This window comes from Perca flavescens, chromosome 11 (genome assembly GCF_004354835.1).
Source record: "Perca flavescens isolate YP-PL-M2 chromosome 11, PFLA_1.0, whole genome shotgun sequence".
Classification (NCBI taxonomy): domain Eukaryota; kingdom Metazoa; phylum Chordata; class Actinopteri; order Perciformes; family Percidae; genus Perca; species Perca flavescens.
In genome coordinates, this window is record NC_041341.1 from 4,265,466 (window position 1) to 4,279,392 (window position 13,927).

Below are 13,927 nucleotides of genomic sequence, written 5' to 3' on the forward strand. Positions count from 1 at the left end.
CTGATGACCAAACACACAGCTGATGACCAAACACACAGCTGATGGTCAAACACACAGCTGACACAGCTGATGACACACAGCTGATGGTCAAACACAGCTGATGGTCAAACACTCAGCTGATGACCGAGCACACAGCTGATGACCAAACACACAGCTGATGACCGAGCACACAGCTGATGGCCAAACACACAGCTGATGACCAAACACACAGCTGATGACCAAACACACAGCTGTTGGTAAAGCACACAGCTGATGGCCGAACACACAGCTGATGACCGAGCACACAGCTGATGACCAAACACACAGCTGATGACCAAACACACAGCTGATGACCAAACACACAGCTGATGACCAAACACACAGCTGATGACCGAGCACAGCTGATGACCAAACACACAGCTGATGACTGAGCACACAGCTGATGAAGCACACAGCTGATGACCAAACACACAGCTGATGACCAAACACACAGCTGATGACCGAACACACAGCTGATGACCGAGCACACAGCTGATGGCGAGCACACAGCTGATGACCAAACACACAGCTGATGACCAAACACACAGCTGATGACCAAACACACAGCTGATGACCAAAACACAGCTGATGGTCAAACACACAGCTGATGACCGAGCACACAGCTGATGACCAAACACACAGCTGATGATGACCACACAGCTGATGGCCAAACACACAGCTGATGACCAAACACACAGCTGTTGGTAAAGCACACAGCTGATGGCCGAACACACAGCTGATGACCGAGCACACAGCTGATGACCAAACACACAGCTGATGACCAAACACACAGCTGATGACCAAACACACAGCTGATGACCAAACACACAGCTGATGACCGAGCACACAGCTGATGGCCGAGCACACAGCTGATGGCCGAGCACACAGCTGATGACCGAGCACACAGCTGATGACCGAGCACACAGCTGATGACCAAACACACAGCTGATGACCAAACACACAGCTGATGGCCAAACACACAGCTGATGGCCAAACACACAGCTGATGGCCGAGCACACAGCTGATGACCAAACACACAGCTGATGACCAAACACACAGCTGATGACCGAGCACACAGCTGATGACCGAGCACACAGCTGATGACCGAGCACACAGCTGATGACCGAGCACTTTTACTTAAGTAAAAGTGTAAAAGTACTGGTTTCAAAACTACTTAAAGTATAAAAGTAAAAGTAATGTAAGGGGGAAAACATGCCATTAAGGACAAAACCTCACCTCCACAAAAAAACATTGACTATGTTATATTACAATCATACCTCTCTCATCTCTCTATCTCTCTATCTATCTATATACATACACATAAAAGGAGTACCTTGTCCAATTGTATTTGTCTGTTCAAAAATATAAAACAATAAAAAGCTGATCTAAAAAAAAAAAGAACAGCACAAGGCAACATTGTATTGCTAAGGCCACAGGGTCAAAATTAAATGATTTATTAAAAATGTAATAATAACATAACAATAACTTATTCAGGCTGAGTCTGTGTGTTTCACACAACGGCAGCTACAGCCTGGTGTTACAGTCCTCTCCAGTGAAATACTGACACACTTTACACCGTTTAGCTGTCAGCATTTTAACCGTGTTTACTCCAGCTGCTAGCTGCTAACGGTAAGCTAACGTTAGCTGCTGTCAACTGTAGTGTTAACTAGCTAACGGTAGGCTAACGTTAGCTGCTGCCAACTGTAATGTTAACTAGCTAACGGTAGGCTAACGTTACCTGCTGTCAACTGTAGTGTTAACTAGCTAACCGTAGGCTAACGTTAGCTGCTGCCAACTGTAGTGTTAACTAGCGTCCCGTGCGGCGATGTTCAGTTCCCTCTAACGTCCGTTTTCGGAGCATCAGAGAGAAGCGCAGGCATCTAAGTGGCACCTAAATAAGGCACCAAAATCAGCGTTGCTATTCGGTCCGGTAGACAACGGTGGTTAAGGCACCGGTGCCGTATTAGCACCGGGTCTGTGCAGGTTTGATGGATCGCGTACAAACCAATAGAGTGTCGGAATGACTATGTTTATACTTCTCATCCAACCACAATCACATTCACTCTCTCCGGATGGAGCGATTTATCTGGATAGGGGTTTTTGTGTGTATTCTTTAACGATGACGAGCCGGAATGAAAACAAGCCAAACTGAAATATGAATTTTTAAAATGTAAGGAGTAGAAAGTACAGATAATTGCGTGAAAATGTAAGGAGTAGAAGTAAAAAGTCTGCTGTAAAATAATTACTCCAGTAAAGTATAGATACCCAAAATTTCTACTTAAGCAAGGTCACCTCTGTCGGTGGTTTTGGTCTTAGTCAACTTAGATCTCTTTAGTCCATTAGTCATGTCTGATGCTGTTTTCATGCTGAATGACTTATTTCCAAGAAAGGTACGAGCACATCTCTGGTAAACACAAGAATTAAAGTGGTGCTTTAACATGACTCTTAATGGAGAAACTCAGATTTACAGATCTGTCGATTAAATCAACTAATTGATTAGTCGGTACAACTGAATGAGTGTTAGTCCACTAAGAATTTCTTCAAATCAAGCACAGCCCTAATTTCATGGACTTCAGTAAGACACGTTATGCCGCATGTGTCAAACTCAAGGCCCGGGGGCCAAATCCGGCCCCTTGCAGATTTAGATCCGGCCCGTATATAAATTTGGGTTCACAATAAATGTTGGCCCACCTGCACCAAACCACAAACACAGGAAAGTGTTTTTTAAAACTGCAATAATATGACATTCAAAGCAGAATATGGCAGATTTGCCGACTCTGAGACTCAGAAATCCCCCCCAGGAGCAGAGAGAGTTTTCATATTCAGGCTGTGAAACAGGTTGTTGTTAAAACAAAATTTATTTGATTGATTTGCTAAATTCTACGATGGCTAAGGAACTCTTTTGACGACTTTTGTAGTGCTTCATGTCAACAACAATGCGACAAAAAGCATACAAAAATTTCGGGAAAAGCTACAAATTTACAAAAAAGGTGACAAATGTCTGAGAAAGCCACAAAAAAGTCAGAACAAAAACAACACAAAATGAGGAAAAAAGCTAACAAAATGTTTTTTTTTTAAAATGACATGCCGTAACAAAAGCATGTCAATAAACTCTCCATGTCTGGCCCTTGGTGTGATTCTCTTTTTCCAGTGTGGCCCTTAGTGAAAATGAGTTTGACACCCCTGCATTATGCTGTAAACCGTTTAAATCTGAGCATGCTCTACTCCCATCGGGTAGTGACTCTCCTCGGGACGTCCCGCTAGAGACATAAGAGGCGTGGACACACACACAGGAAGGGACTCTGAGACAGGAAGGGACTCTGAGACAGGAAGGGACTCTGAGCTGGGGCATCTTGTTTCTAAAAACCTAAACATATAAAGTGTCTTTGTCCTCGGGGAGCTCAACGTCAACTCTCAGGAATCTGACTGACCCTCCCTAAACTGTGTTGGAGCCACACTCTGTGTTTAGTCTACTGTAACACACACACACACACACACACACACACACACACACACACACACACACACACACACACACATACACACGTCATGACTGTTATATAACCACACACACATTTGTGTGTGTCTGCGTCTTATCAAACACATCACGACAAAAACACAAAAATTTAGACTGGCTGACGACAATGTGTGTGTGTGTGTGTGTGTGTGTGTCTCTCTGTATGTGTGTGTGTCTCTCTGTATGTCTGTGTGTGTGTCTCTCTGTATGTCTGTGTGTGTGTCTCTCTGTATGTGTGTGTATATATGTGAGTCTGTGTGTGTTTGTGTGTATATGTGCGTCTGTCTGTGTGTGTGTGTGTATGTGCTCTGTGTGTGTGTGTGTGTGTGTGTGTGTGTGTGTGTATGTGCGTCTGTGTGTGTGTGTGTGTGTGTGTGTGTGTGTGTGTTTGTGTGTGTGTGTGTGTGTGTGTGTGTGTGCGTGTGAGATTGCAGTTATTTCCTGTGTTCCTGTAACACACCCCACGCTACTTTCTAATGTTTTTGTGAGCCGACACTGGTGCATGATGGGAGTTGAAGGGTTGACTGACATCATCCCTGACGGAGTCCAAGCGAGATCGCGGCTCAAGAGGAGCATTCATGATTGGCTCACACGCGTTATTAAACTATTAAAATATGACACAAGCTGACTCATCAAGGAGCTCCTTCTTAAAGAGACAGTAACACGTTTGTTGTGGTTGTACGAGCTACTTCTCCAGTCGGTGTCGGCTATATTTAGAATCTTCTCAGCCCTTTATCGTGCTGTCAGACAGCCCTTTGTGACGGGAACTGGAGCCCTTATCTCGGCTCTCTTCAAAGCCACCAGACTCCTTTTGACAAAAACATTTCATTTCATTTTCCCTGGCTGAACGCGGGAGTTGCTGCTCTACCGCTGCCTCCATCGCCTAGTTAGTTTGTCTTGTTTGGTGACTAAGGCCTCCTGCACACTGGCTGCGTGGTGTTTTCTACGTCTTTCCCCACCAGAAAGGTGTCTGCTGCTGCTAGCCTTGTCTGGACACACGGATGTTTCCCATAAACATAAATATATTCTGATCTGATAACAGCAAAGACAACATCGGCAGAATATTTTCAATGCGACTATTATCGCCTTCGCACCCCCAACCGGCCCCGTCAGACACCTCCTACCAAGAGTCTGGGTCTGCCGAGGTTTCTTCCCAAGAGGGAGTTTTTCCTCACCACTGTCGCAATAGCCATTTATAATGCTTGCTCTTGAGGGAATTACTGTAATTGTTGGGGCTTTGTAAATTGTAAATTATAGAGTGTGGTCTAGACCTACTCTATCTGTAAAGTATCTTGAGATAACTCTGTTTTTGATTTGATACTATAAATAAAATTGAATTGAATTGAATAGGCTCCAGAATATTTCCTTCTGGATTTACATGTGACATATTAGAAAATCACATTTAATGACATTTATATCAAAACCTCGAGACTTTCAATCATCAACATGTCATTTATTAATATGTATTTGTGTCTAAATGACATATTAACATCTTTTCCTATTCTATGTTGCTTGGAAATGCTTCCAACACGCTTGGGTATGGCGTGAAAAATAGGTGTTGGTCCTATTTCTAGCGTGCATGCATTTTCCTGAGGCGTGCGTGTCACGCAGGCAGTGTGCACGCTTTAACCTGTTACCATGGGAACTGAAATATAAACGGACACGCCACGCAGCCGACACCCTTGTGCCACGCAGCCAGCGTGCAGGAGGCCTAAAGTTCAGATTCACCAAAGTCACACAATCACACAAGATTTGGGGCTTCGATGGAGCTACGCTAACAGTTTCCCTCTGCTTCCAGCCCTTGTGCTAAGCTAGGCTAAATAGCGTGTCAGTTTCTCCTACTGTTGTTAAAGCCGGCAAAAACTCCACTCACAGATCTGACAATTCGGTGTGTTTCTTGCGGATTCCTAAAAAACTGGGCTGAGAAAATGAAAGTGGACCCATTATATTTAACCAGTGTGGTGTTTGGGTGAATGGGGCTGATGTGATGTGGTGTGAGGAGAGGTTTAGGGTTAGCACTGACCGGTGGCGGTGACAGCAGGAGGCAGCAGCAGGAAACACAGGCACACTGTTAATGAAGCTCCACACACGGCAGCCATGTTGGCTCCACGACGCAGGTTCGAGTCCCTGTAGACGTCACACACACACTGACGCGCAGGAGGCCGGCATCACTGATCCCGGGTCAGACGCACAGCATCGCCTCTGGAAACCAAACACACACAGATTACACATTTAAAGGGCAATGTTTTCAACCTTTATTCTATATACTATATTATTCTATAGAGCCAGCATATTTCCACCAGATCCATGTAAATAATCAGGAGATAGACCATTTTAGTTAAAGGAGTATAGAAGATCCATGTTTTAGGTTTAACATGAAACAGCATATCTCCCCCATGTAAAAATCAGGACCATCACTCCAAACTCCACCAGACTCCATGTAAATAATCAGGACTTTTAGCGTGTATAGAGCCAGCATATCTCCACCAGACTCCATGTAAATAATCAGGACTTTTAGCATATTTCCACCAGGCTCCATGTAAATAATCAGGACTTTTAGAGCCAGTATATCTCCACCAAACTCCATGTAAATAATCAGGACTTTTAGCATGTATTTTAGGACTTTTAGCGTGTATAGAGCCAGCATATCTCCACCAGACTCCATGTAAATAATCAGGACTTTTATAAAGCCAGCATATCTCCACATGTAAATGGGTGAATTAAGGGTTTATTTCAACCAAACCAGAGTGGTGATTGTTGGAACAGTGGAAAGATGAACCAAGATGGCTTTTGGTAGTTTTATTTAGTTTCTGTCCACTTTGAATTAAGTGTGTTTTTTACGATGATAAAAGTCCTGATTATTTACATGGAGTCTGGTGGGTTTGGTGATTAATCCTTCTGTTTGACTAACAGTCAGTATAATAACTAAATATTGACCTTAATGTGTTATAATATTTCAATGTTAATCAGTGAAACATCAATGGCCTCATAATATGTTATATTAATGTCATATATTACACCAAAAACCAACCAATCAGCTCTCTGTAACCTTCATGAGCCATCTGTGTCTTTGTCACACACCTGTACTACGCGCGCGCGCGCGCACACACACACACACACACACACACACACACACACACACACACACACACACACACACACACACACACACACACACACACACACACACACAGGATGGTACATGTGTGTGTAACTGATATGACTATGACTAGATATTATTGATCACCTGCGATGTTCGCCTGCAGGTAAATTTGACGGGCGGCGTTATTAGAGCTGAGGACGGAAGGGAGTGGCGTGCGTGCGTCCTTGTGTGTGTGCGTGTGTGTGTGTCTGTGCGTGTTCATACCGGGAGGATGACTCCGGTCGGCTCTGGAAGGAGGAGATGAAGCAGCCTGTCTGGCTCTCTGTCTGTATTTTCGGGTTTGTTCTGGTCCGGCTCAGCTCGGCTCTGTTCGGTTCGCCTCGGATCGGCTCGGCTCGGCCCGGACTCTCCTCTGAATTAATAATCCAAGTCCAGCCGCAGGTCTCTTCAATAGAATCAGAAAATGCGCAGAAATGAAGCTGCGCTCGGTTTCTCTGCGGCCACGCACACTCTGTCAGAGTCCCATTGAGCTTCCGGAGGACACTTTCAAAATAAAAGCCCCTTGCAATCAAGCTGCCAGATGAATCCGAAGTGTTTCCGGTATTGTTTTTTTTCTAGTTTAGTCGTACCCCCCTTTACCTTAAAATTCCCCAAATAAGAATTCAACATATCTGGCTGCTTGTGTAGTCATCACTGTCACTGTATATTCATTCCAATATACATTTTAAATCATTTTAAATTTAAGCCAAGGACCCCTTAACTGAAAGAGAGACAGAGCAGGGACACCCTACCACACATATTGTCTAAAATGAAGTTGCATATTAAACTGGGCCTACAATAACGTGTAGGGTGGCCTAAAGCCTTTATACATACTTTTTTTTTTTTTTTTGCATAGAATACTAAGCTATTAAAGTATAACAGCCTAATAATTGTTGGCATTATTTTAAAAATCATGTTTTAATGTTACACATACACATGGCAGAGTGAATCCTTATTAACTGTATCTGTGGGGGCCACCTAAGTGACTACCTTACCTATAGACCAGTAAACAGTGGGGATTTATATTTGCTAATAATATGTTGAATTCATGTTAAAACTGTAATAAAAAAAATCCCTGTTGAAGATCCCTGTTTTAAAGGATTATTACCAATACCATAGCAGATATGGCGCAGTATTTTGCAAGCCGTTTCGCCCTATTTTTGGCCATCCAGAGTTGTTGCAGCCCTCTTACTACCAGCCTGTGTGTGTTTCCTAGGCTACCAGATATGAAGACTAGTAGTGTGCACCTATAGCCCAGCTCTGAGATGGTGTTTAGGAGTGGTTGGTATTTAACTACCTACACACACACACACACACACACACACACCTATAGCCCAGCTCTGAGATGGTGTTTAGGAGTGGTTGGTATTTAACTACCTTGGTGTAGAAAGACTCCTCCATGCTGGAATCAAAGCTGCAGCCTACCTCTAAAACATGCACCTCCCTGGACTCCTCGTTGATAATAACTACAGCTGGTGTGTTGGCCACCAGGTACTAGAGAGTACTAGAGGTACTACTGCAGTGGGGGAACATGATGATGTTTGTACATTCTTACTGAGGGAGGGAAGTGATTTGCAATGTCTTTCACTATGAGGTCTACTAGTCTGTCATGACATGCTATTTACATACCTTTGTAGGCATGGCAACCATTCAGGATGTGAGACAGAGTTTCAGTGATATGTTCTGAGGTCTGTTTTAAAGGATTATTACCAATCATTAGTGTTGGAGCCATTACACCACTTTGTTTTGTTTATATAGGCTACCATGTTGGTTATGCTAATTCATGTGCAGTTTTATGTTTGACCACTAGGTGGAGTACTGCCTTGGGGAAGACATACAGGTAACCAGCCACAGGTACACCGCTGTGTGGAAAAAGGGGAAAGCTGACAGCTTTTCACTGTGTCAGTGTGTGTCATTGTTTGATTAGTTTGGCAAGGAAAATGGATGAAAATAAACCAGAAATGAACATGAAAATGGACTGTAATGTTTGTGTGACGGTGAGCAGGCCGGCAGGAGAATAAATGGGTCACAGCGCCGAAATGTAGACAGAGTGTGGACATTGGTTATTGGCACGGGGCCAAGCTAGTTCTCCCCTGGTCCCACCTCATGGCCTCATGTAGGAGTTGGTAAAAGACTCTACAATCAGTTCATTTTATACTGTTATATATTATATTATATGTTATTTATTTTCAATTTGGGTTCTGATCTGCACCATGAAATGACCAACTTCTGCTCTGGGGACTACCAATGTTAAACTTCAACAGGCACACACACACACACACACACACACACACACACACACACACACACACACACACACACACACAGACAGACAGTCAGACAGACACACACACACAGAAACACACACACAGACAGACACAGGCACACACACAAACACACACACACACACACACACAGACACGCACACATACACACACACACAGACACGCACACATACACACACACACACACACACAGACAGACAGACAGACAGACAGACAGACACACACACACACACACACACACACACACACTCTCTCCCTCTGACAGATGAGATAGAGACTCAGGTAGTGAGGTAGGCGGGAGTCTGGCACCATACCCTCCTCTGATTGGTCAACACTAGGTTTCTGTTAACCCTTTCCTTGACTGGGTCACAGGTGCGTAGCATCAGCGTCAGACACACAGGATATTACACCTGTTTCAAACCCTTTGAACCTGTAACTCTTTGCTCACAAACTCTGACTTGAAGCACTAAAATTGATTAAAAAAAATTGTGTTTATTATAATATTTTTTAGGGGGACTGAGATGAATAAAAAGGGTCTAAAATCGACCCAATCCACTCCAACTTTATTTGTAAAGCACATTTAAAACAACCAGGTTGAGCAAAGTGCTGGACATTAATATGATTTCGGACAGATTATAAACAAGAACCAACATTTAAAACAAGTAACAAACTAAAAAATGAAAATGCAGAATACAATTTTTGTTTTAGTCTACATGTGGGATCTCCATGGTAAGTTGCTTTAACATTTGCTCCGTTATATATTTAATTTAATCACCTTCTTATGGGCACCTTCTTCTCGTAAGCTATTCATCTTCAGCTTTCAGTATGTTGTGTATGTGCTGTATGTTTCATGGTTATAAATGGTGTTTTTCTGTTCATTTGTATGTACCTCTTTATTTTCTAAGTGTTTTGTAAGCTGCTGAAAACTGCTGCTGGAAATCTAATGTCCTTGCGGGAGTCATCCCGAAAGGATCAATAAAGAGAAAGTCTAAGTTCCACTTCCAGGATTGCTCTGGTGCCACAGGAAATTCAAACGGATGCGTGTATTTTCGGCCGGATGTGCGTCCCCTTCCTCTGTCTCTGTGTTGGGGTTCTAACCTCCGGCTGATTTGTGAGGACTATGGTTAACTGCTCCTCAGATCTCTGCAGGGTGAATCCAGACAGCTAGCTAGACTATCCGTCCAATCAGAGTTTTCTGTTGCACGACTATTTTACAGTGTTCCCTGCAGAGTTTAGCCCCGCCCATGACGACTGTGATTGGTTTAAAGAAATGCCAATAAACCAGAGCACGTTTTTCTCCCATCCAGAAATATTGTGTGGACTAGTCAGACCTTCCTCAGGTCAGCGGCGTGTGGATGGTCTGGCAAAGGGAGACTAGAGCCAAAGAGACAAAGAGTACATGTTTTCATCTACATACACAAGCGCTATACTTACAGGCTTAACGTTATATAAAGAGTCCATGAAGACCAAGCCCAGCAAAATCTAGGCTATTACAGTCATATATTTTTAATACTTTTACCAGGAAACGCGTGTTAGTTCATCAGGACTGTTTTAATCCAAACCACGATCTTTTCCTAAACTTGTCGTCGCCATAGCTGTAGGCTATCCCATCGAGCTTCAACCTCCAACAGAAAGACGGTAACCATGGCGGTTTTACGGGAGTTACAGCAGTTACAGAAGGATCTTTTTCGCTTTTTGTTCAGAGCCCATAAGTTATCTATAGGCTTGTTGTCAAAGTGTAAAGACAATTTCAAGCAATATATTAAAGCTAATAGTGCTTGTGTCTCTCCCATGAGAAATTCTAAGTAATGACAACAAGGACAACAAGTGTAGCCAAAGAGGACACAGAGAATTAAAATAACATGATGGACTCTTCAGAAGAGGTCATTATCTTCACTCAAGTCTCTGTGAGCGAAAGTTTTTTCTGAACATAGCCATACTGAGATAAACAGAGAGAGTTTTGTGGAGCTGGTAGTCTAAACTAACGTTGTAGCAACTCATTTTGCAAAGTCTTGAATGCAACGGATGTTCATTAATATCAAAACGTTACAAACTAAAGCTTTAAAAAGGGTATATTGGAAGTAGAATCCTTTCGGATGCGTGTGAATGCTGAAAAGCTGAAGCTACATTGCATTGCCGGCTTAAAGGTTAACTCTCGCCAAAATGTAACCTAGGGTCTTTTTTTGAATGTACCCGAGTCAAACTTTTGTTTAAAAGCATAATTAGGACGGTAGCGCAACTTTTAAGTTGACCGTGTTTTGGTTTTCGGTCAAATGGCCTTTTGGGAGTGCTAGGGGCACTACTATGATCGCATCAAAATCACTATAATTCGTTGTTTTGTCGTTGGTGAAAAACAATGTTGACCTCGTAGTTGATAAAGGAGCCTCATATGAGAATGACATTTCCTCCTATGGAGTCTGTTCATTTGCATTCGGAGATTTTAGTGTTTTAAAAATAATGATTTTGATGTGATCATAGTAGTGCCCCTAGCACTCACATTCAAAAGGACATTTAACAGAAAATTAAAATACAGTCAATCTTAAAAGTGGCGCTTCCTTCCTAATTATGCTTTTAAACGAAGGTTTGACTTGAGTACATTCACAAAAAGACCCTAGGTTACATTTTGGCGAGAGTTACGCTTTAAACGCGTAAGAAAAAACATGAAGAAGTGCAAAGAGTTGGAAAAGTGGGAGTGGTTTAATTAGTAAGAATATAATTGAAATGTTGAATAATATCAATAATATATGAAACAAGAGTGGAATATTTTATGTTTTTTGGAAAGCTTGAAATGTGTAAGAATAGCCCCAGATGTATGAAAGATTTGGAACATTTTAATCAACACAGTCTCACTCCCTACTCGTCAAATGTATGACGCATGGTCAAGGACCCTGGCGTCAAGTTTCAACCAAATAGGGGTACCCTTGACGTTATTTTTCGACGAGGGGGGTCCGTCAGATAGACATTCATGTTATTCCCTCACCGTCGGATATCGACGAAAGAAAAAAACACGCCCCCCGCCCCTTACCTCGAAATCTGTGACAGTTATTGGTATTTTTAGCCCAATAACCGCTGTTTTAATCAACATTATTCACGAGATATTATCATGGTTTATATGTATTTCTTTTTATGTTATTATTTCGGTATATTTCGGCCAGGGAAGCTGGATTGCTTTTTTGTTGATTTATATTTTTTAAACTATAATGCTACATCTATCAACATTTATTTAGATGTTATCATGGTATTCATTTCTTTACTTTAATAATATTATTTCGGTCTTATTACCGGTGAAATATTACAGTATATGCTGTAATACAGAACATTACGATATGATCCGAGCAGGAAGCATTCAAAGCCGATAGGCCTATCCCACAATGCAATGCGCCATTCATTTCAAAGAATCAGGCAGCGATCAGCTGGTCTTTAACGCCAGGATCGCTTCAATATACATATATACAGTCAGTGGTCAGTATTACTTCAATATACATATATACAGTCAGTGGTCAGTATCACTTCAATATACATATATACAGTCAGTGGTCAGTATCACTTCAATATACATATATACAGTCAGTGGTCAGTATCACTTCAATATACATATATACAGTCAGTGGTCAGTATTACTTCAATATACATATATACAGTCAGTGGTCAGTATCACTTCAATATACATATATACAGTCAGTGGTCAGTATCACTTCAATATACATATATACAGTCAGTGGTCAGTATCACTTCAATATACATATATACAGTCAGTGGTCAGTATCACTTCAATATACATATATACAGTCAGTGGTCAGTATTACTACAATATACATATATACAGTCAGTGGTCAGTATCACTTCAATATACATATATACAGTCAGTGGTCAGTATCACTTCAATATACATATATACAGTCAGTGATCAGTATCACTTCAATATACATATATACAGTCAGTGGTCAGTATCACTTCAATATACATATATACAGTCAGTGGTCAGTATCACTTCAATATACATATATACAGTCAGTGGTCAGTATCACTTCAATATACATATATACAGTCAGTGATCAGTATTACTTCAATATACATATATACAGTCAGTTATTGTGTCACCAGCAACAACACGTTGCTCAGTTTTGTTCCAGTAAGTTATGAACCATAATAACGTTTAAACGAAACCGCGGAAAACTCCGTAAGTGACGTAGTACGTCCCGCTCAGCGGATACGAAGATAAAAATATATAGGCCTAACATTCGTAATATTAATATTTTTTTCTAATGTTGTATTTGAGGAGTTAAACAATAAAGATAGTTATAATATTAAAATACAGTTTCATGTATTTGTCTACATTTAAACGAATCCGCGGAAGTGACGTGGAAATTCCACATCTCGTCTGTGAAAGAATGTTCCACGTTGTACGTGAGAATTTACACAATAAAATACTAATAATGAAAAAATTGTGTTTTATATTTAGCACTTTGATTTGCCTTATATATACTATATAAAAAACCTACAGTTGAGTGTTTAGAAATACAGCCTAATGGCTTGTTTGACTAAATTGCAATTGCAATTGTACTGTTGTGAAAAACAATAAACTATATACAAAGAGAAGCATTTTTTATTTTATTTTCCATACATAGTTATTTAAAAACGCAATTTTCTAATTTTGCAGTTGATGAATATTAATAGCAAAGACTAAAGGGGAAAAACATAAGTATATTTATGTGTGGGACTTAGTTTGATTTAAAATCACACTGCATTATTAGTTATTGGTTGTGTTGCTCTTGTCACTGTTTGTGAAAGATGAGCAATAGATTGTTGCTGTGTGATGTGCTTCAGTCTAGCCTATATCACTTTGTTCATGTTGTTTTTTATTGTAAGTATGTCAGCTGTATGATAAAACAATATGTCAAGTCTTATTTGTGAAGCATTTGAACTCAAGGCAAATATACCTCTGGGGACAATAAAGTATCTCCT

General features: G+C 41.3%; 1 protein-coding gene across 1 annotated transcript in view; it reads right to left on the reverse strand.

Moving 5' to 3' along the window:
• Positions 1 to 7,149, reverse strand: part of LOC114564284 (bone morphogenetic protein receptor type-2) — a gene marked incomplete at its 3' end in the record, with an annotated part of 34,793 nt that extends 27,644 nt beyond the window's left edge. The window contains exons 1-2 of the mRNA XM_028591540.1: positions 6,903 to 7,149; positions 5,559 to 5,737 (exon numbers count right to left, since the gene is read on the reverse strand). Of these exons, the coding sequence (XP_028447341.1) occupies positions 5,559 to 5,634 (76 nt within the window). The remainder of the gene's footprint in view (positions 1 to 5,558; positions 5,738 to 6,902) is intronic.
• Positions 7,150 to 13,927: the final 6,778 nt, after the last annotated feature.